The sequence below is a fragment of the Takifugu rubripes genome, chromosome 15, assembly GCF_901000725.2.
Source record: "Takifugu rubripes chromosome 15, fTakRub1.2, whole genome shotgun sequence".
Lineage (NCBI taxonomy): Eukaryota > Metazoa > Chordata > Actinopteri > Tetraodontiformes > Tetraodontidae > Takifugu > Takifugu rubripes.
The window spans coordinates 465,057-485,898 of NC_042299.1; the positions used below are offsets into that span (position 1 = coordinate 465,057).

Consider the following 20,842-nt stretch of genomic DNA (forward strand, 5'->3'; position numbering starts at 1 on the left):
GGGGGACATCAGTAGGGCCACGGGGGACATCAGTAGGGCCACGGGGGGCATCAGTAGGGCCACGGGGAACATCAGTAGGGCCACGGGGGACATCAGTAGGGCCACGGGGAACATCAGTAGGGCCACGGGGGACATCAGTAGGGCCACGGGGGACATCAGTAGGGTGATGTAGCAAAAGTCTGTGGTGACTCTACTGGAACTTAGCGAGGGCTATGGGGCGTTTGACCCCGCATTCAGCCAAGACTGCTGCCAAAAACCTTGGTCCAAGTTCATGTTCCCTCAGTTCATTCTTCTCCAGACATCATCAACAAGGTTGTGCTGATGACCCTTGTGCCAGGGTGTGACCCCACAGCTCACATGGAGCCGCCGCGCCTCACTACGTTTTCATCTGTCCCAAGCTTCCATGCTGTTATCTGTTATAGATCATGGACCGCTAGTTGGCTAAGCCAGCCACCCAAAGTGAACCAGTCCCAGTTCCAAACTGGTTTGGTGTGGAAGAGGTGGCAGAAAAAATCATCTTCTGTGAAGCACGCTGAGCTAACCAACTGAAAAGACAATAAACCTTTAGCAATGGGCTAAACTCCTATAGAAGCACTAATGACATCATAAAAGGAAGTAAAAATGTACACGGCGCACCATCATCAAAGCCCCACCAATTTGCTTGTTGTGAGACATTTGTTTGGTAGGCTAATGTTACATTAGCTAACATGTCATGGTGTTAAAATAAATGTTAGCATACAACTAATGTCGCTGCATGTGAAATGCAATATTTACAAATTAGGTTTCATGGGTCCACGAGACGAAGCAGGGCCTTTTTAAGAGTAGCTATTGTGACATCTGTGGTCAAACAACCACTTATAGCATATTACTACCAGTTTAACTGTTTAACTGTAGTCAAAACAAGAGTAATATTTAGCCATCACAGGTTGATGCAACTCAGTATTTCTGCAGTATGTGCAGAATTTAATGCAAGCAGGCCTATGGGGGGCTATGGTGGCCTATTGGGGCCGATGGGGGGCTATGGTGGCCTCTGGGGACCTATGGGGGGCTATGGGGACCTATGGTGGCCTATTGGGGCCCATGGTGGCCTATTGGGGCCCATGGTGGCCTATGGGGACCTATGGTGGCCTATTGGGGCCCATGGTGGCCTCTGGTGGCCTACGTTATAGTGATTGATCCATATTGATCCATCTGGCAACTTGTCCAGGGGGACCATACCTTTGTTTACCTTCCCTATGACCCCAAGAGGGTTAAGCAGTTGAGGAGACGAGACTTTCTCATCAGAGAGTCCAACATGGCAGACAGAGGACAGACCTGTCTGACCACCCTCTCAGACCTCCACAACACAATTACAATGTTGCTGTACAGAACTTGAACCTTTGCAGTGAAACCAGGGCAGAACCCAAAGCAGCTAAAACTTGTCACGGGTACTGGGTCAACCTGCTAAAAAGCCTTTTCCTGCTCTGTGGAAATTAGAAAACTGTCAGCCGATGAGCCAGAGACTTCCGAGACATCACGAATTAGATGGATGTTACTATCAGCCTGCTGGGCACACAGTCAGTCTGGTGAGCGTGGACAACAGAACCCATCACCTCTGTCATCTGGTCGCCAGGACCTTGGACAGGACCTTGTAGTCCATGCAGAGCAAAAAGGAAAAGGTCTATGGTGTTTCAGTTTGTGTAGGTCCCCTTCCTTTGGTAGCCCAGGGATGAACCGCCTCTCATGCACCTCAGAGGCATCCATCCGGTCTCCATCCTGCATGGAGGTTCTCCAGCAGCAGAAGACCGCCAAGATTTGTAGACCGTATTGTAGATTGACAGGTACAGTAGTCCGGTTCTTCCACTCCATAAACTCATCAGAGCAGCGTATAGTTCTCTGAGAGTTAGTGGAGTCTCAAGCTCTTCTTTATGGTCGTTGTACACCTGAGGGAGACCAGTGTTCTGTGACCTGTTCAGTGACTCCTGAACAGATCCTTGTGTTACTTGGCTGTGATCCTCCAAGTCTCAGCACAGTGAGAAACCAGAGTTGGTGCTGGATCACATGGAGTTAACCACCCTCATCTGACCATCTTTCTTCTCCAAACCAAACAATACTAAGAGGAGGTGTCCATCTCTGAAGAAAGGAGACCTGACCAAGGCTCCCTGTGCTGCAACCCCCAGCAGGGTGGCCAGAGCCAACCTTTTGGACTTGAGGGTTTCCAAAAGCCCTTGATCTCATTTGGAATCTGCCAAACCCTGTAGTTTGACCACCTGAATTCTCAGTGCCCTCATAGATCTGGTTAAACCTCTGGTAACATTTTGAGGGAACTGTTGACGTCAGTGCTTAACCAGCATTTGAGCTTTACTAAATTGCCACTACTGTGGTGCTGTTACGATCTGTTAGCTTTACGCTCTTTGTGAGAACCCCAGAAACACTCCAGAGCGGCTCCAAATCCCTTCTTTTGAAGTCTATCACTGTTAGGTTGCCTGGAAGCTCTGGAACACTTGATGGTCCAACCTGGCCAGAGATATGGTGATACCCATACCGAGGCAGGATGAGGCTCGTCAAGGTTTCTATCTACTGTTGGATTCTCAATACAAATAACAACTCATCTCATCTTTCTGAGGAAACTACACAAAATGTCTGACCTTTCAGTCCTTTCCAGTCCATGAGTTAGAGCATTAAACAAATAACTGTTGTAACCTGTTAAAACCGAGCCTTTAACAACCTCTTCTAGAACACAACCCCCACTCCTCCAGTGCACTTGGACTCAGTGTGGTTCTAGCAGGGCAGGTTTACCATTCTACTGGGGAACTCAAGCTCTCTGTGGCCCTTCAACTACAGCTTCACTTTAATGACTGAGGGACTGTTGGCCATCTTTAGATTTTAGCTGGACTGAGCAACATGAACAAACGTGTCAGGGGTAACTAGACCTGTCTCAACCACCTCACTAGCTTGAACCGTGCCAGCTAAAGACTAGCAATGGCTGCATTCATGCAGCAGATGTCCCACGTCCCTGCTGGTGACTCAACACGCTGCACCACACTGCAGCTACCAAACTAAACGAACCTCAGCTAGTAAAGGTGGTGACATTGCCGTTACCGCAGATGGCTTTGGAAGGGAGGCTGGTCAGCTAGATGGCCCAACCCAGAGATGGCCTTGACCCTGGGCTGGGAGCTTAGCAGAGCTGCGATGTTCCGCGTCACAAGTGTAGAAGCATTCATTTAGGTAGATAAACTACGTAGTTGGCTCTCTTATGTGACCCCTATACTGAGGGAACCTCCATGGTCAGGAAATGCTCCATGAGCCACATTGTAACAATTTTCCTCTAAACCAACAGGTTAAAATACTGCGATGTTCATCTGATCATGTTAGGAGTTTGGGAGTTTTATCACCTTTTTCTTGTAAACCTCTGACTCTAAACGTTCCTCAATGTGGCCCTAAAAGCCCGAAAACATGAATATCATCTGCTCACGCCAGCCAGCAGTTCTGCTCTTCCTCAACTACCCAGATGTCGGTCACTCTAATTTAAAGTTGCACTTCAAGTTCAATTGTTGCAGACAACACGTTGCCCTGTTTTTTTAAATAAAAAAGTTTCTATTTCACAAGTTCAGAATCAAAGGAAAGCAACCTTTTGGGGCACAGACAGTAGGGTTAGGGTTAGGGTTAGGGTTAGGGTTGCACAGACAGTAACTAGTTGAACAACTTTTGACAAGCACTTTTTTATCAGCCTAAAGTCTTTCAGTTGTCGTCTGAGGGATTTTCCCCAGTTCTTTAGCGAGTTGTTCCATCACTTTTGAGGTCTGTCCAGAAGGTGGTTAGGCCAGAGGACTGTGAGGCCCATGGCTGCACCTCCAGGATGTGCTTCGAGAGGTGATGTTCCTCATGCTACCCCAGAGCATGATGGATCCACCCCAGGCTAAACAGTTGGCGGGGCTCCTTTCCCCAAAGTTCTGTGCCCTTTCTTGTCCAACCCTGCACCCCCCCCTCTCTTTAGCCCCTTTCACCACTGCATGAACATAGCATGTGGTCCCGGGTCCTTCCAGCACTGGGAAAAGGTTGTTGCAGCTTTTCATTAGTGGGATGATTTTTCCTGCACTGTGAAAGCTGCCCTGTGCCGTCGTGCTAAACCACCCAGTGGCTGTTGCATCGGGATTGGACGTCCTGTCAACAAAGACGGATCTGTGAAGGACAGAGATGCTTTTATTCAGTCCAAGAAACCAAACGTGTAGCTACACGAGCTTTAATGGAATAGGTGAAGGGTGTCAAACCCACCGATGGAGGAGCCTTTCTATGCAGCTTGTGTAGCGATACCACACACGATCAGCAGTTATTGATGCTGATATTAGCAGCCTGGGACGCTCTGAGTAGCCTTATTAGCACTGTCGCTAATGAACCTAGCTAGGGCCACTCAGCACTGGCTAAACCTCCAGCTCTCTGCTAGGACTCTGCTTCAGGAGTTTAAGACACACACACACACACACACACACACACACACACACACACACACACACACACACACACACTTCTCTAAATTAACCCTTGGACATTGTTCAGTCTGCGCTGAGCTTGGAAACGTTGCGAATGGGACAAAACTGTAAAGTAGGAAACAACGAGGCTGACCGTGGACTCCCTAACGTCCATGCTGTCCATTGTTTAGCTGTCCCCGTCCCTCTGGACCGTGGACTCCCTAATGTCCATGCTGTCCATTGTTTAGCTGTCCCCGTCCCTCTGGACCGTGGACTCCCTAATGTCCATGCTGTCCATTGTTTAGCTGTCCCCGTCCCTCTGGACCGTGGACTCCCTAACGTCCATGCTGTCCATTGTTTAGCTGTCCCCGTCCCTCTGGACCGTGGACTCCCTAATGTCCATGCTGTCCATTGTTTAGCTGTCCCTGTCCCTGTGGATCGTGGACTCCCTACCGTCCATGCTGTTCATTGTTTAGCTGTCCCCGTCCCTCTGGACCGTGGACTCCCTAACGTCCATGCTGTCCATTGTTTAGCTGTCCCTGTCCCTCTGGACCGTGGACTCCCTAATGTCCATGCTGTCCATTGTTTAGCTGTCCCTGTCCCTGTGGATCGTGGACTCCCTACCGTCCATGCTGTTCATTGTTTAGCTGTCCCCGTCCCTCTGGACCGTGGACTCCCTAACGTCCATGCTGTCCATTGTTTAGCTGTCCCTGTCCCTCTGGACCGTGGACTCCCTAATGTCCATGCTGTCCATTGTTTAGCTGTCTCCGTCCCTCTGGACCGTGGACTCCCTAATGTCCATGCTGTCCATTGTTTAGCTGTCTCCGTCCCTCTGGACCGTGGACTCCCTACCGTCCATGCTGTCCATTGTTTAGCTGTCCCCGTCCCTCTGGACTCCCTAATGTCCATGCTGTCCATTGTTTAGCTGTCCCCGTCCCTCTGGACCGTGGACTCCCTAATGTCCATGCTGTCCATTGTTTAGCTGTCCCCGTCCCTCTGGACCGTGGACTCCCTAATGTCCATGCTGTCCATTGTTTAGCTGTCCCTGTCCCTGTGGATCGTGGACTCCCTACCGTCCATGCTGTTCATTGTTTAGCTGTCCCCGTCCCTCTGGACCGTGGACTCCCTACCGTCCATGCTGTCCATTGTTTAGCTGTCCCCGTCCCTCTGGACCGTGGACTCCCTACCGTCCATGCTGTTCATTGTTTAGCTGTCCCCGTCCCTCTGGACCGTGGACTCCCTAATGTCCATGCTGTCCATTGTTTAGCTGTCTCCGTCCCTCTGGACCGTGGACTCCCTACCGTCCATGCTGTCCATTGTTTAGCTGTCCCCGTCCCTCTGGACCGTGGACTCCCGACACATATTAATGAACAGATATTTACATAGAAATATGCAGGATCATAGTTAACGGCTAAGTTCCGTCTTAAGTCCCTTCGGCAGGTTGCTGTTAACAACATGAGATAATAAATAATTAAATAGATATTGTTCTTTGTGTCACCAAGCTTCAGGATGTTGGGAACAGGCCCAGAGACGTTGCCTTGGAAGACTTTGTCCATCGGCGTATTTAACCGTGTGGTCCCACTTTGAGCTCATGTTTTTAACGTCTAACTGTGATGGGACGTTTATGGTTTTGTGATTTTATAGTTTTACAGCTTGTTTCAAAGATGTTTCCATTGACTGAGTGTTGTCTCACAACTCGTTACGCAATAGGACACGCGTGACATCATCACAGTTTTAAAATCCAATTTTGCTGACTCAGGAGTTAGATTGTTGCTCAAAACTCTAAAGTTGGACAAGTTTAATTAATTGTATTTAGTGTTTTTCTGTTTAAAAGGAGTGGGTGAACACATTAAGCAGCTATTGGTGGAGATAACAAGCTAAGTTCAGTGCTAACAATGAAATACATACAGATACACACACTTACATGTAGTGATACAACATTTGGGGAATGAAGAATTCCAGAAAATTGGAAGTATTCTTTCGCCTTGATGCTAAAGTTGTAAATTAAAAAATTAAAATGCACATTCACTGATGGAGGACCTCTTTTTGCTGATTCAGCATTAGCGATTCATTTTGTCCTCACTTCATTTTTCACCTGTTGGATGACACTGAAGCCTGTTCAAGATAAATACCGTATTTTCCGGACTATAAGTCGCACTTTTCACATTGCCAACCACAAGAGGGCGCCCTAGGCGTGTGTACCTGAGGAACGAGTTCCTTTAGCGACGCAGAAGAAGAAGCGGTGCTTCGTCTATGGAGTTAGATTTGATTGTTTGGTAAACTTGCTCGGATGTTCTTTATGCTATAGTTGTCTGATTAACTGTTAATATGTTATGTTAACAAAGCAGACACGTACTCAGTTCTTTGTGGGTCATGTAGCTGAATTTGTTACGTTAGCATCCCGTAACCCTATTGCTAATCCATGCTAATTGCCTTTCAAGATGAAATGTATGTTCTTGGTCTTGAATTTTATCAAATAAATTTTCCCCCAAAACGCGACTTATAGTCCAGTGCGACTTATATATCTATTTTTCTTCTTTATTATGCATTTTTTGGCTAGTGCGACTTAAACTCCGGAGTGACTTATAGTCCAGAAAATACGGTAAGTACATTGCTCAAGATAATTTGGATCTTGGGATATTTCTTGTAATTCCTCTGAAGACATTTGAAATGAAGACTGGTGGGCTTGGACTGGGAGCTGAACAGGAATAAACCTACTGGTGTGTGCAGCGGATTTATTAGGCTGCTAATCTGGCAGTTCAATTCAATTCAGTCATCGGTGTTTGTTAATTCAATTCAACTTGACAGCACACGTTACAGTCTAGATTGTTCTGAAGTGCTTCACAGAAAGTCGTAGCCTGGCTCCTGAGGAACGACTCAATTTTAACGGGAGGAAATGGGCCCATTTAGTGTTGTAGTCAGTTAAGTGAGAGTGAAGCAGAGGCCCAGGCCAAAAAGACTCATGGCAGAGGTGCTTCACCTCTATTTAAGCAGTAGAACACACATGTTCTCCACAGAAAACCAGATAAAAGCCCGTGGATGTCCGTGACAATAAGAATCTTTCTGCAGTTTTCTGTGATTCATGTTATTTCATCTTTATTTATCTGAGCCCCAACCAGCAACAGCGGCAGGAAAAACTCCCCTTTAACAGGAAGAAACCTGGAGCAGAACCAGGCTCATGTAGGGGGACCCTCCTGCTGATGGGGGGGAGGGGAGAGAGAGAGGGGAGAGGAGAGGGGAGGAGAAACATACAGAAATACATTATATTAGAGGCAACCATGACCCAGCAGGGTTCCAGCATCATGCTGATCAGGTGATCATGTTTCTGGACCTTGGGAACCTCGGCCTCTAGCAGCATAGCTAAGATGTTAACCTAATGATTAGATGACCCAACTGATCAACTGGATCAAAAGCAGCACTGAGGTCCAGCAGAACCAGCATAGAGACCAGTCCATGATCTGAAGCTATGAGAAGATCATTAGTAACTTTAAGAAGTGCTGTTTCTGTGCTGTGATGAGCTCTAAAGCCTGACTGAAACATCTCAAACAGGCTGTTCCTCTGCAGGTGCTCCAGTAACTGAGTCACCACCACCTTCTCTAGAACTTTAGAGATCAAAGGAAGGTTGGATATTGGCCTATAATTAGCTAAGACATCAGGATCCAGTGATGGTTTTTTAAGCAACATCTTAATCACTGCCACCTTGTAGGACCGGGGTCCATAACCTGACACTAAAGAACCATTGATCTGGTCCAGGATAGAACTGCCTATCAGTGGTAGAACATCCTTCAACAGGTGTGTTGGGATGGGATCTAAAGGACACGTGGTGGTCTTGGATTTCTGAATTAGCGATGACGCCTCAGAAAAATATATAGGGCTGAAGGAGCTTAAGGGCTCGTTGGAGACCCTGTATGTTCCCACAGTCGGCACATCTGGTGATGGTCCAGTTGTTGGGATGGCCTGGTTAGCTTTCTCTCTGATAGCTAGAACTTTATCAGTGAAGAAGCTCATGAAGTCTTCACCACTAAGGGAAGAAGGGATAGGTGGATCTAAAACACTGTGACTCTTAGTTAATTTGGCCACAGTGCTGAAATGAAACCTGGGGTTGTTCTTATTTTCCTCAATCAAAGAAGAAAAATAAGCTGTTCTAGCCTTGCGGAGGGCCTTTTTGTAAACTAATAGACAGTCTTTCCAGGCTACATGATAGCTGTCTATTTTACAAGAATGCCACTTCCTTTCTAGTCTTGGCACTTCCTGCTTGAGGGTCCTGATATGTGAATTACACCAGGGGGCACACCTCCTCTGATTTACTATTTTCTTTTTCAGGGGGGCAACAGAATCAAGCGTTACAAAGTTTTAACCAATAGATATATAAAAGAAGTATTTGAAATTGGAGATGTTTTTAGACCAAGGACAGTTGTCCCCAACGGACCAGGTTGTGCTGGTTCTCTGGGTCCCCCAAGGCTGAAGCCAAGCTCACATGTTCAGATGAGAAGAGCAACACGTTCATGGATTCTGAGAGGAGGAAAGACACTTTCATGGTCTCACCAGGGCTCAATCATTTTGATTTTCTGGGTTCGTGCCCATTATTGATACTAAGTGAAACTAAAAACTGGTTTCAGAAACACAGAACAAGTATGAGCACAACACAAGTTTTGATAGAAATTGCGTGCCCACATTTATTATCACAGAAATGCACCTTGGGAACTTTTCTTTGGATTGAAATTCTGAAAATACAACCGATCTTCTTTCCTGAGTAAACTGGAGTTATTTATTAATATTTATGCCCCAGCACCGTGTAATTGTCTCTTTATAACCCAAAGATCTCCACAGGTGAATCATTTTCCTTCATGTATTTTACTCCTCTTTTTGTCTCATTTATTGTGCTCTACATTGTGTAAATGATTATTGATGATTGATGATTATTGATTGATGTAAAAGATGGACGTGTTGTTCCAGTCTGAGAAGGCAGAGAAGATGGAAGTGAGATCCACCTGGGGGCTCAGGAAGGTCCTGGCTCCAATCACCACTCAGCTATGAAATAGTCATTCACAAATCTGTCTCAGCTTATAACAGCTAACAACAACCTAAAACCTGATCTGGTGGTCCATCTGAAAGCATTTCTTATGGAACCGGATCCCGTCTATCTCCGTATTCTTTTTATGTAAAATATTAGTGTGATGAAGCATTTGAATCTGAACCAGTTTAGCTTTTATGAAGGATCGTGGTGTTGAACCACTGTGAAAGTTGGGTCAGAATCAGCCATGAGAAAGAGGAAATGACTTATCAGCTTGGGTTTAATATTGTGCGTCAGTAGTTAGCATTGAGTTCTGGGGACAGTCCTAGAGCTAGGCTAGGTGCAGCTAGCGGGATAGCTTCGTAAAGACAAGCACCTTTCACTTGATCTCTTTCAGGGTAACTCAAATGTATTTATGTAGCATTTAACATTAAAGTGTTCCATAGAAGAGTCGTACCAAACAATACATTTGCAACTGCCAGGCGAAGGAAGGAAGGAAGGAAGGAAGGAAGGAAGGAAGGAAGGAAGGAAGGAAGGAAGGAAGGAAGGAAGGAAGGAAGGCAGGCAGGCAGGCAGGCAGGCAGGCAGGCAGGCAGGCAGGCAGGCAGGCAGGCAGGCAGGCTCTGCTCTGGGGGGTTCCTGGCACCTCCCCCAGCTACCACTTTCAGTTGCACCCCTGTGGCTTGAATCCAGAACACTTTGCTTCTCAGCCCGGTCCCCGGCACTCTGAGCTACAACTGCCCCTTTACTGAAGTCATGTGACAGGAAATGGTTGTGGTTATTGCTGTTACGGCTGTCTAAGTGAATGTTTTATGGCGTGGCCGCTACATCAGCCGATTCCACCAGCTAGCATCTCTCTGACATACTGTAACGTGCATCAAAAGTACGAGACAGAGTTTCCTGCATTCCCAGGGTCGCTGTTCTGGCCTGTCGGGCAGTAAAAACCTCCCCTCGTAGGATTGAATTGCTCGTAAAGAGAATATAATCTAAACAGCTGACACATGTGCTCCCCTTCTTTATGATCAAATTCACCTTTTTGTAGTGTCGGATCACCTGGAATCATCTTCCTTTATCATCGCTGCCAACTGGAAAAGTAACTCAAAGAGGGAAACAGCCTATAAACACACCTCAGGCTAAATACTGTAGCAAAGGAAACGCAGCTGTTTAACGTGGTTAAAATGCAGTTTAAATACGTCCCAAAAGTCTGACAAACACCAGTAAGTGAGGTTAAACATGGATGGATTTTTATTACTGCAAATCCAGTTTTAAGCAGCTAAGTGAAGGATGACGTTGCCAAAGAATTTGAATTTTACTGAGCAACAGCAGGTATGCAGCAAAATGTGGATTTTTATGGCAAAAGTCATGATTTTGATTAATCCAAGGTAGTTTTCTTTGTCAACTGGACTGTGTTTCTTCTCTTTGAAGACGTTTCGCCTTTTATCCAAAAGGCTTCTTCAGTTCTGAAATTATAGCCCCTGTGGACCATTAGCATGTTAATGATCTGAGTGGTCACCTGAGAGTCGTTGGCAGGGTCATCGGCAGGGTCGTTGGCAGGGGCGTTGGTAGGGTCGCTGGTAGGGTCATCGGTAGGGTCGCTGGCAGTGTCGTTGGCGGGGTCGCTGGTAGGGTCATCGGTAGGGTCGTTGGCAGTGTCGTTGGCGGGGTTGTTGGTAGGGTCATTGGTAGTGTCGTTGGTAGTGTTGTTGGCAGGGTCGATGGCCGGAGTCGTCGGTGGGGTCGTTGGTCGGGTCGTTCACCTGGTTTCTGTTGAGGTGTCTCCCCTTTGTCCGCTGGCTCACTTGGTGGTGAGTCACTGGGTCTCCTGGAATGGTGTGAATGTTTGTTTTGCTGTTGGAAGGAGTGGAGGACCCACATACAATGCAGTATGTGGGTGACAGGAAGTGCCTCAGGCCACCACCTCTGTTTAAGGATGGTTTTTCCAATTTAACATGGATAGCTTCCTTGACCCCCCTTTCAAACCAGCGGTCTTCTCTGGCCAGTACCCATACTTGGCTGTCCTGGAAGGAGTGCCCGCTCTCCTTTAAGTGTAAGTGGACTGCTGAATCCTGACCCGAAGAGGTGGCACGTCTGTGTTGTGCCATTCTTCTGTGGAGAGGTTGTTTGGTTTCCCCAATGTGCAGTTCCTTGCATTTCTCCTGGCACTGTACAGCATACACATTACTTTGTTTGGGTCTTGGTGTCTTGTCCTTTGGGTGTACTAACCTCTGTCTGAGAGTGTTGCTGGGTTTGAAATGAACCGGTATGTCGTGTTTCTGGAGGATCCTCCTAAACTTCTCAGAGACTCCAGACAGGTAGGGGATGGAAACGCTGTGGTGTTTGTTTCTCTCCTCCTCTCCTTTGCTGAGGTCTCGCTTTCTTGAGGTTTTGGTGAAGGCCCAGTCTGGGTAGCCACATGTTTTGAGAGCTGTCTTAATGTGGTCCTGTTCCTTCTTCCTGCCTTGGGATGTGGTGGGTATTTCTCTGGCCCGGTGTTGGAGGGTTCTGATCACTCCCAACTTGTGTTCCAGTGGGTGGTGAGAGTCAAACTGGAGGTACTGGTCGGTATGTGTAGGTTTTCTGTAGACTTCGATGGTGAGACTTCTGTCCTCAGTGATCTTGACTGCGCAGTCCAGAAAGGCCAGACTGTTTCTGGATAGAAGGCGAAACGTCTTCAAAGAGAAGAAACACAGTCCGGTTGACAGAGAAAACTACCTTGGATACAATGACCTGGATGATTGAGAATCTACACAGAGATTTTGATTCATATTGAAAGCGCGTCTATTCATTCATTTGAGAATTTGCTTTTATGGAGAATTTAAAAGACTTCATTGTAGCAACACAGTGTTTAACAAGAGTGCTGCGTCTTTACTTCCCTGGACAGAACCAGGCGTATGGAGCATCCTCTATAGATTAATTCCTCGCCCCACCTGCATCAAACATTAAAGTCATACCATTGAACCACAACGTCCAGTACTCTGGTTTTAGGGGGTTGTCGAGGTTTCACCTGCTTGCTCGTTTTTAGAAGCCCACGGTCATCTCGCAATGAGCCGTTGCAGATAGTCTGGTACTACGCTAATGTTCCGGAGGACCTCATTTAAGTCGACTACGAAGGCGTTGGTAAAGGGGAGCTCAATGTTTGATTCCTCCACCACGCACACCATCAATTTCCATCCCATGATCGAAGCCCCGTGATTATTAGTGCTGAAGGATATCTTCAATGCATCTCTTGTTTTTGGCGTGAGGCTTGTTTAGACCAGGACATGTTGGTTGGAAGGTGAAACAAATACAAAAATAAAAGGATGAATACTGGGCCATTCCCAACTTCTAACCCTTTCTCTTTCCTCCATTTTCTCCTTCATCATTTACCCCCCCATCCCTTGCTACAGGTCCCCAGGTGAGGTCTTCAAAGCAGCCTGGAGAGTACAGGGAGTCCTCCAAACGGACCTCCAAAATTACGACTGAGCCTAGGAACTAAGACCAGTCCTGAAAGAACACGTGTGGGATCCACCGGAGTTTAAAAGGGTTTCACAATGCCAGCGGGTCCAGCCTGGCTCAGTTATCCCCAACCATGTTTGTTTCACCACAGTGGTGATTAGGGGTGCCCAGAGCGGCATCACATCCTGCCGAGGCTTTCTGCAGTGGGGCTTTTGCCTGCTCTCTTTTCTGGTAATTGGTCTTTGCCACTGCCAACCACATGACAAAGTGGACATTGGTTTCCCAGTAGCAGTGCTAAACCACACAAGAGGATCTGAGTATTGAACATGACTCATGGGGAGGATCCTAGTCCTGAGACACACAAGGATTCAGCTGTTCTAACTTATCTGGAAGGTTTACTAATGCACCCAGTGGAGGTTGGGCCTGGAGCCACAGCGAGTGGAAGGTCAGAGGGTGTTCACTGCAACCAGGAGCAGAGTGACAAGGTTAGGGTGGTCTTCCAACATCATAGCCATGAACTTACAGCTCCAAAGGCAGGCACCAACGGCCCCACGCTCGGTTCCTCCCAGCATCTAAAGAAGGCCCGCTTACTTCAGTCTGGAGCCTGGAATGAGTCGCTGAGCCAGCCAATGAATTCAGCTGCAGTGGATCTGAACGGGCAAAGGGAGACTTTACAAAATGGATCACTGGAGGCTTCTCGTAATGCTGGGGAGAGCACCCTGCTGGCGTCGCTACTTCAGTCGTTTAGCTCACGGCTTCAGAGTGTGGCCATGTCTCAGCAGTCGACTCCACCTTCCAGTGAGTGCACGTCCCTCTCGAAGGCACCAGGTGCCGACAAGGAATCACTTCAACTTTACAAATCAGCCGCAGGCCACCTGAAGGGCCTCATGAGGAAAAGCAAACACAACAATCACAGCAGCACACCTTACAGCCCTCGGGGCCACAGTCAGGATAGACCCCCAGAATCTCCCAAGTCAGTGAACAGCTCGACACCTCCTTCTGCATCAGCCGCTGCAGAGTCTGTGTCCTGTGCAGAACGTCTGAAGGCGGTGGCGAATATGGTGAAGATACGCTCAAGTCCAACAGCATCCCCGAAGCCCAGTGTAGCTTGCAGTCAGTTGGCTCTGTTGCTGTCCAGTGAAGCCCATTTCCAGCAGTATTCCAAAGTTCATGCCCTTAAAGCCCAGTTTTCAGGAAGATGTGCTAGTGAAAGACTCGCTGCCATCGCAAACCAGCAACATGGCCAGGACAAAAGGCCACTTAGTGATGGAAGGACCCTGAGCCCCATCACAAGCCAAACCGGACTGGCAACGGAAACAGCAACCACAACAGCTACACAAAAAGTCCTGCGCGGTACCTCGAGTCCCCCTTTGCTGTGTGGCCACAGCCAGAGCTCGTCGTCCAACCCCCTGCCTGGCCCGAACCACAATCACAACAATCCGTCCAGGGAGAAGCGCGGCTTTGATGCACGTCCAACCCGGCCCCCTCAGACCTGCAGCAGTCTGTTGCTGCTACTACTCAACAATCAAAACAGCCAAAGGCACCTGACCAAGAATGGTCACTTGGAGGACAACTACGGCATTTTTCCACACAGCTGCTCGTCTTCGGTTACGTCAGACAGCGAGTGTTCCCAGCGGGACAGGAGCTTAGCCAAGGATAACAGTGATGGAGAGAGTTCCCACTCTAGCTGCTCTCCGATGGACCTCTCTGTCAGACGCCGTGCCGGTGCACCAGACCCCGGTCTAAAAGGGAGTCCTCCCCCTTCCACCGTGTCCCTGTCTTCATCCGCTACAGTGATCTCCTCCTCCCCACTTACTTTATCTTCCTCAACTGTTGGAAAGACTACTGAAACGCTCTCGCCATGCTCAAATTCATTTTCTTCTGTCGCCACTATGATATCGTCCTCTTCCTCGTCTATAAATACATCTTCCCTGGACAAACTCACAGAATCATTGATAAATAAGTGGAAGCCGGAGCCTTCAGCACCAAAGGTTCTGAAGGACAAGGAGACTGAGATGAGAAGGGATTTAAAGTCGCCCCCTAAGGTCACACTAATGCAGCTCTTACTTGAGCGCAGAAATACTGACATGGTTAATAGAACCACGGATGACCAGGATTTACAGTTCAGCAGCTCTAAGGCTGCAAACATCCAAAATCAATCAAATGGATTAATACCCTCAAAAGAGACCAGGATCAAAAGTCCACTGGATAAAGCAGCAGCTCCAGCTCATGCGTTATATTCATTTAGTTACCCCAGCAACGCTGCTCTGCCATCGTTCTCTTACCTCTCCCCTCATGTACAGTCCAGCCCGCTGGATCTGTGTAAATCAAAGCCCATATCTCCAGAGAGGGCTGCACAGCCCGCCTTCAGTGCCAGTAAGATGCTACAGAACCTGGCTCAGTCTTCATCCGCTTCCCCACCCATCCTTTCCAGCAAAGGGCTGGTTCAGGACCTGGATTCTAGGAGGCCCCTCAACCTTTTGGAAAGCCCCTGTGCAACAATCCATAGCACCTGCACCACTCCTCTCTCTGACAGGCCTTCAAGTTGTGGCACGCCAAGTCTCAAAGAGGACTTCCTTCCATCCCAGATTGAGAATCTACTGGAGAAGCGCACCGTGCTGCAGCTCCTTTTGGGATCGGCCTCGGGCACTTCGACCACCTCTCAGAAAAGTAGGATCAGCAGCAGTGGGAGAAGCATAGATACTTCGGATGGGTGCTACGAAAAGAGTGAGGGTCCTTCCATAGGGCGAAGCAGCTCCATCGAGCCCCCGTTTGGTATGAAGTTCAAAACGGAGGTTACACAGGAGAACGAAGAGTCTTCAATGATGTATGAAGATTCTGGTGGTAGAAAAGAAAGCAGTGCTCATGAGAAGACTAACTCTGCCCCGGACTTTTGTCCCAAGGTTAAAAAAGAACCCCAATCTACAGATACCACAGCAAAATATGGCCTCCTGAGCCAGTTGCTTAAACAGCAGAGTGCTGCGTACTATTCCAGCAGCGCCCCCCCTTGTGAGGCGCCCTCCCAGGCCAGGCTCCTTAGGGAGGAACAGTACCATGTCCCCAGTCCCAAGAAACGCCGTCTCTGCTATCGTCAGACAGACATTTCAGATCACATGCACCCTTCAAAAGCAGTTGATGGTGAAAACAAAACCAATTTCTACTCTTCTATTCGGGAAGAGTTTAAGACGGAACAAGAGACGTCAGTCAGAAAGCCACACAGTGACCCCCTCAACCGAGAGAGTCAGGGCTTCAGTGACACCCTCAACCGAGGGAGTCGGGGCTTCAGTGACCCCCTTAACAGAGAGAGTCAGGGCTTCAGTGACCCCCTCAGCCGAGGGAGTCAGGGCTTCAGTGACCCCCTTAACAGAGAGAGTCAGGGCTTCAGTGACCCCCTCAGCCGAGGGAGTCAGGGCTTCAGTGACCCCCTTAACAGAGAGAGTCAGGGCTTCAGTGACCCCCTCAACCGAGGGAGTCAGGGCTTCAGTGACCCCCTCAACCGAGAGAGTCAGGGCTTCAGTGACCCCCTCAACCGAGGGAGTCAGGGCTTCAGTCACCCCCTCAACCGAGGGAGTCAGGGCTTCAGTGACCCCCTCAACCGAGAGAGTCAGGGCTTCAGTCACCCCCTCAACCGAGGGAGTCAGGGCTTCAGTGACCCCCTTAACAGAGAGAGTCAGGGCTTCAGTGACCCCCTCAACCGAGGGAGTCAGGGCTTCAGTGACCCCCTTAACAGAGAGAGTCAGGGCTTCAATGTGCTGAAACAGCTGCTGCTCTCTGACAACTGTCTGAAGGAGCTGTCCCAGCAGTCCCACCACACGCACGGCCCCTCTCTTCTGCAGGCCAACAGCACGGCCACCGATCGCCACTTCAGCCAGCCTTCCTATCAGCAAACGTTACCTCACCTGCGCAGTCGCCATCCACCAGGGTCCCACAACTCAGGACTTCATCTGGAGCCGCTGCTCAGTCCCACCACAGGTGACGGCTCCGTCGGCACCCTTCAGCTGAACCAAAAACAAGAACCTGACACGCTCATCAAGCAGGAGCCCAGGAGCGTGGACAGATGGACTAGTCAGGAGAACGACGAGAAGGGCGACTCCAGTCTGGACTCGCCGCAGTTGTCGCGCTCCAACCCCATCCTGTATTACATGTTGCAAAAGGGCAGCATTCAGCTGAGGAAGAAGGTGAGGGAAGCCAAGGGAACTCATCCTGAAAGCAGGATAAAGGAGGAGTCGGTGAGCGAGGGGCGTCACTACGACCACAGTCTCAATTCACAGACCCTTCATGTAAAGCACAGCCAGGAGAGTCGCGGTCTGAGTTAATCATCTCCGTTTGGTCAGGACAAGTCTTTCCGTTCAATCAGTTGACCATTTTTAAGGCAAAAACGAGCTTTTTTGCAGAAATATGAACTCATTTCCCCCAATATCTCATTTTTAATCGGCGAAATCGGCCCCTACGTGTGTGACGTTCAGCACAGCTGGATAAGTGACCAACAGTTGACCTTCTCATCAGTGGTTGCCACGCAGTCAACCCTCAATGTCCTGGAAGTTCATTTCTACGCCACATTCCTCTGTAAAACGAACACCTGTTGCAATAGCTTGTCCCCTGTGCTGTCAGCCAATCACAGAGTAGAACGATTCTCCCTAAATATCAGCGTTTGACTCCACCCACAAAGAAATCCAATCAGTTGAAGCTAATTCTCCGAGAGAGTTGGCAGTTTGGAGATCCACTGGTGGAGTCCCGGCCTGATGGATGGACGCCCCCCCCGCCCACGCGGAGCGGATGACATCAGCAGGAAATGATGCGGCTGCACCAAAGGGAATCCCACTTTGATTTGGTTTGACATTATTTGCGTGAAGATTTCAGGGCGATATTTGAGGGTGTCAGCTGATGGAGTGTGTTTCCAGATGTTGCTGATGGCTCGTGTGTGTGTGTGTGTGTGTGTGTAAACCGTGTGGTGATGCATGGTGTGTGGCTGTTTGACAGGTGTTAATAATCTCAATAGTGTGTAAAGAAGAACACTTTTCCATGTACACACACATCGGAGTGTAAAGCACATGGCTTTATGTCTTCAGTTCATGTCCTGACTAAATTATTTAATTGCATGTAATATAATTGTAAGTATTCTGATCTATTAACATTTTGCTGGTTTGTGTAGTTGTGTTGGTTTTCCTCATCATTTTTTCTTTGTGTGTTTCCCTTCTTTTGCCTTCTCTTAATGGAAAAGACTCGCATGGCAGATACGAGCACGAGGCGCACGTGAGCGGGCCGCCTGCTCACTATTGATTACTAATGATCACTAAAGATCACTATTGATCACCGACGCCTGCTCGGCTCCTCCGCTGGATTTTACTGCCCTCATTTCACCCTGTAGCTGTAGCTTTCTTTTTTATCATCCCCACTTTTAATATGTTGAAGGAAAAATGTCCCATTTGAGGCTTAATCAATTTTCACAATTGTCAAATATATTTATGTAAATAGTACTTTCAGTATGAAAGATGACTATTTTGTAATGTTTAAAAAAATCTATTACCCTAGTTTTTAACGCTCTGATGTGTAAATATGAATATATCCCTCCCTCCGGTGTATATAGAAATCCTTGGGTCATGATGCCTAATGTTTGCTTCTGTTTTGGGATGGTTCTGCATGTATCTGTATATGGTAAATGATAATCTATCCACTGTGTCATGTATAATAATCGGACTCTCCTAACTGCTGCCTGTCGCATGTATTTGCATGGAAACTACCTGTGTATACCTAATGGGCTGACTTTTCCTTTCTTTTTTAAACCACGGAGAGGCTCTTGGTCCGAGAATAACTACAAGACTGTTAGAGGAGATGCTGAAAACGTGTGAGAATATATGTGATTGATCATTTTGGTTACCAGCTCTGGGAAGGACCTCAGGGCTGAAGGGAGTCGTGTACAATTATTCATCTGTATTGTCCATCTAGGGAATACATTTGTAGCAAAATGAATAAATATGAATAATTGTTAACGTTTTTGTCCTTCTAAATAAGAGCTTACTTAAATCGGGAGTCAGTCGTGCAGTATGTTTGAGCCCAGACTGTGTTTGAAGTGTATCTGCAGACATTTCTGATCACATATCGCTTGAGTTCACATCCCTTTGGTTTCCTGACACACGCGGGAAGGAGAAGCAACCACGTCAACATGTCATTGTGTGAATAAAATCTTCAAAAGGTCATCAATTAGCATTTTCATTTCCTGATGACAACCTGAGACAATGGTGTGTGCTTGACCTTTGACCTCCGGTTCCTGCAGTCCACTCTTCGGCTCTTCTCCTGATGCTCGACCTTCGTCCATCAGCGTTGGGCGGTGGGTTAGTGACGTACCACTAGTGTAAAAAGTGATTATAGTTGGAGATGTGGAAGTCCTGTGCAAGGCAGCAGGTGCAAATCCAGCAGTTACCGCCCAAAACTGCTATAGCGCACAACTGGGTGCTGCTAGCTCTGTAGCCTGTTGGGAATTGGGCTACGAAGCAGAGGGTTGTCGGTTCCAGCCCCAGCAGACAGAACATGGTCGTAGGGGAAGGTGCCACAACACCTTCAGAGCACTACTGAGGTGCCCTTGAGCAAGGTACTGAACCCACTAATGCTCACATAGGGCCCTGCGATGAGCTGGTGACCCTTCCAGGGGGGCCCCCTCCCTGTTAGGACAAGAATACCCGCATCACTGAGGAAGCTACAATAGAACACCTGGACATGCTTCCTCCCGTATCCTCCTCAGATATGAAGAATGTTTCATCATCCATCCTGGGATTGGCAAAGCAACCAATGGGACTCTGAAGGAAAGAAGGAAGAGGCCAGAGAACTGAGAAGGTCAGTGTGGCGTGGGAACACTTCATCTACAGAGCAGCAAAAACCTGAGGTCACTGAACTTGACACGTTCCGGCTCTTATCCCAACCTGATGGTACAAAGATCAAATGTCCTGGAGCGATTCGGCCCTAGACTCACCGAACACCTCTCTCCTAATACACCAAAGGAAAGGATCAAGTTGGTGTTTTCCAATGTAGCACACATAATGTTGGGAAGAAAACTGCCATTGATGTCTGGAAAACTGCGGAGCAGAGCACAGAGGAGCCATGGTGGCCTTTGGGATTTGGCTTGTTTGGTTTTCTTTTGGTGTTGAGCACCAGGTTGTTCTTGCTGAACCATGATGACTTCCTTCAACTCAGCCTTGTGGGCTGACTCGTCTCCTCTGTGATGAGCTCGACCGCCGTGCTGTTCATGAACTTCATGATGAAGATCCTTGAGCTATTGCTTTGGGGGGGAGGGTTGTGTGTAGAATGTACAGGAAGGAACTCGACAGACATCCTGGTGGGGAGCCATTGGTGAGGGTTTGCATTGCTACTGCTTTGATGTGTGGGGGTCTGCATTAAACCCTCCCATATTCCAGGTCTGGAGGTGAGTGACCATCTCCACTCTTGCTTCCAAAACCCCCCACTCGTTGGTGGCCTATAAAGAACTTCCGAAGTTTCTATTCTTATTTCTTCATGAAGTTTCACATTCAATATTGGAATGTTAAATACATTGAGAGGACGGTACAGTAGTGAACAGGTGCTCTTTTGTATGTCTGCTTAAAGAATGTTGAATAACTCTGAAAATACGTTACATGAGCCTTCTTGGGTCTTTGTAGAGGAGTTCTGGCTCACCAATGAAGGCACTGAAGTAAATCCCTTCTGTTCCCTCCCTGGTTGTATGAGCAGGAAGATTAATATAATTTTGAGCTTCCAGATTGAAAACAAACCCCAAATGAATTTATGCAAATAATTGTTGAAAATAAAAGAAAATCAAGGAACGGCCTGATGATGATGCAACACAGCCGGTTGCTACACATCCACGTCACAGAGGTTCCCTGGACTCAGGTCTGGGGATTTATGGTCGATAGAATCATGTGTCCCACATGTCTCATGTACTCTCACACACTGCAAC

The 20,842-nt window shown here is 48.0% G+C and overlaps 1 protein-coding gene across 1 annotated transcript in view; it reads left to right on the forward strand.

The window, feature by feature from the left end:
• The window catches only part of nrip1b (nuclear receptor interacting protein 1b), a 34,067-nt gene extending 14,973 nt beyond the window's left edge, over positions 1-19,094 (forward strand). The window contains exon 2 of the mRNA XM_029848890.1: positions 12,849-19,094. Within this exon, the coding sequence (XP_029704750.1) occupies positions 13,224-17,213 (3,990 nt within the window). The 5' untranslated portion in view covers positions 12,849-13,223 and the 3' untranslated portion in view covers positions 17,214-19,094. The remainder of the gene's footprint in view (positions 1-12,848) is intronic.
• Positions 19,095-20,842: the final 1,748 nt, after the last annotated feature.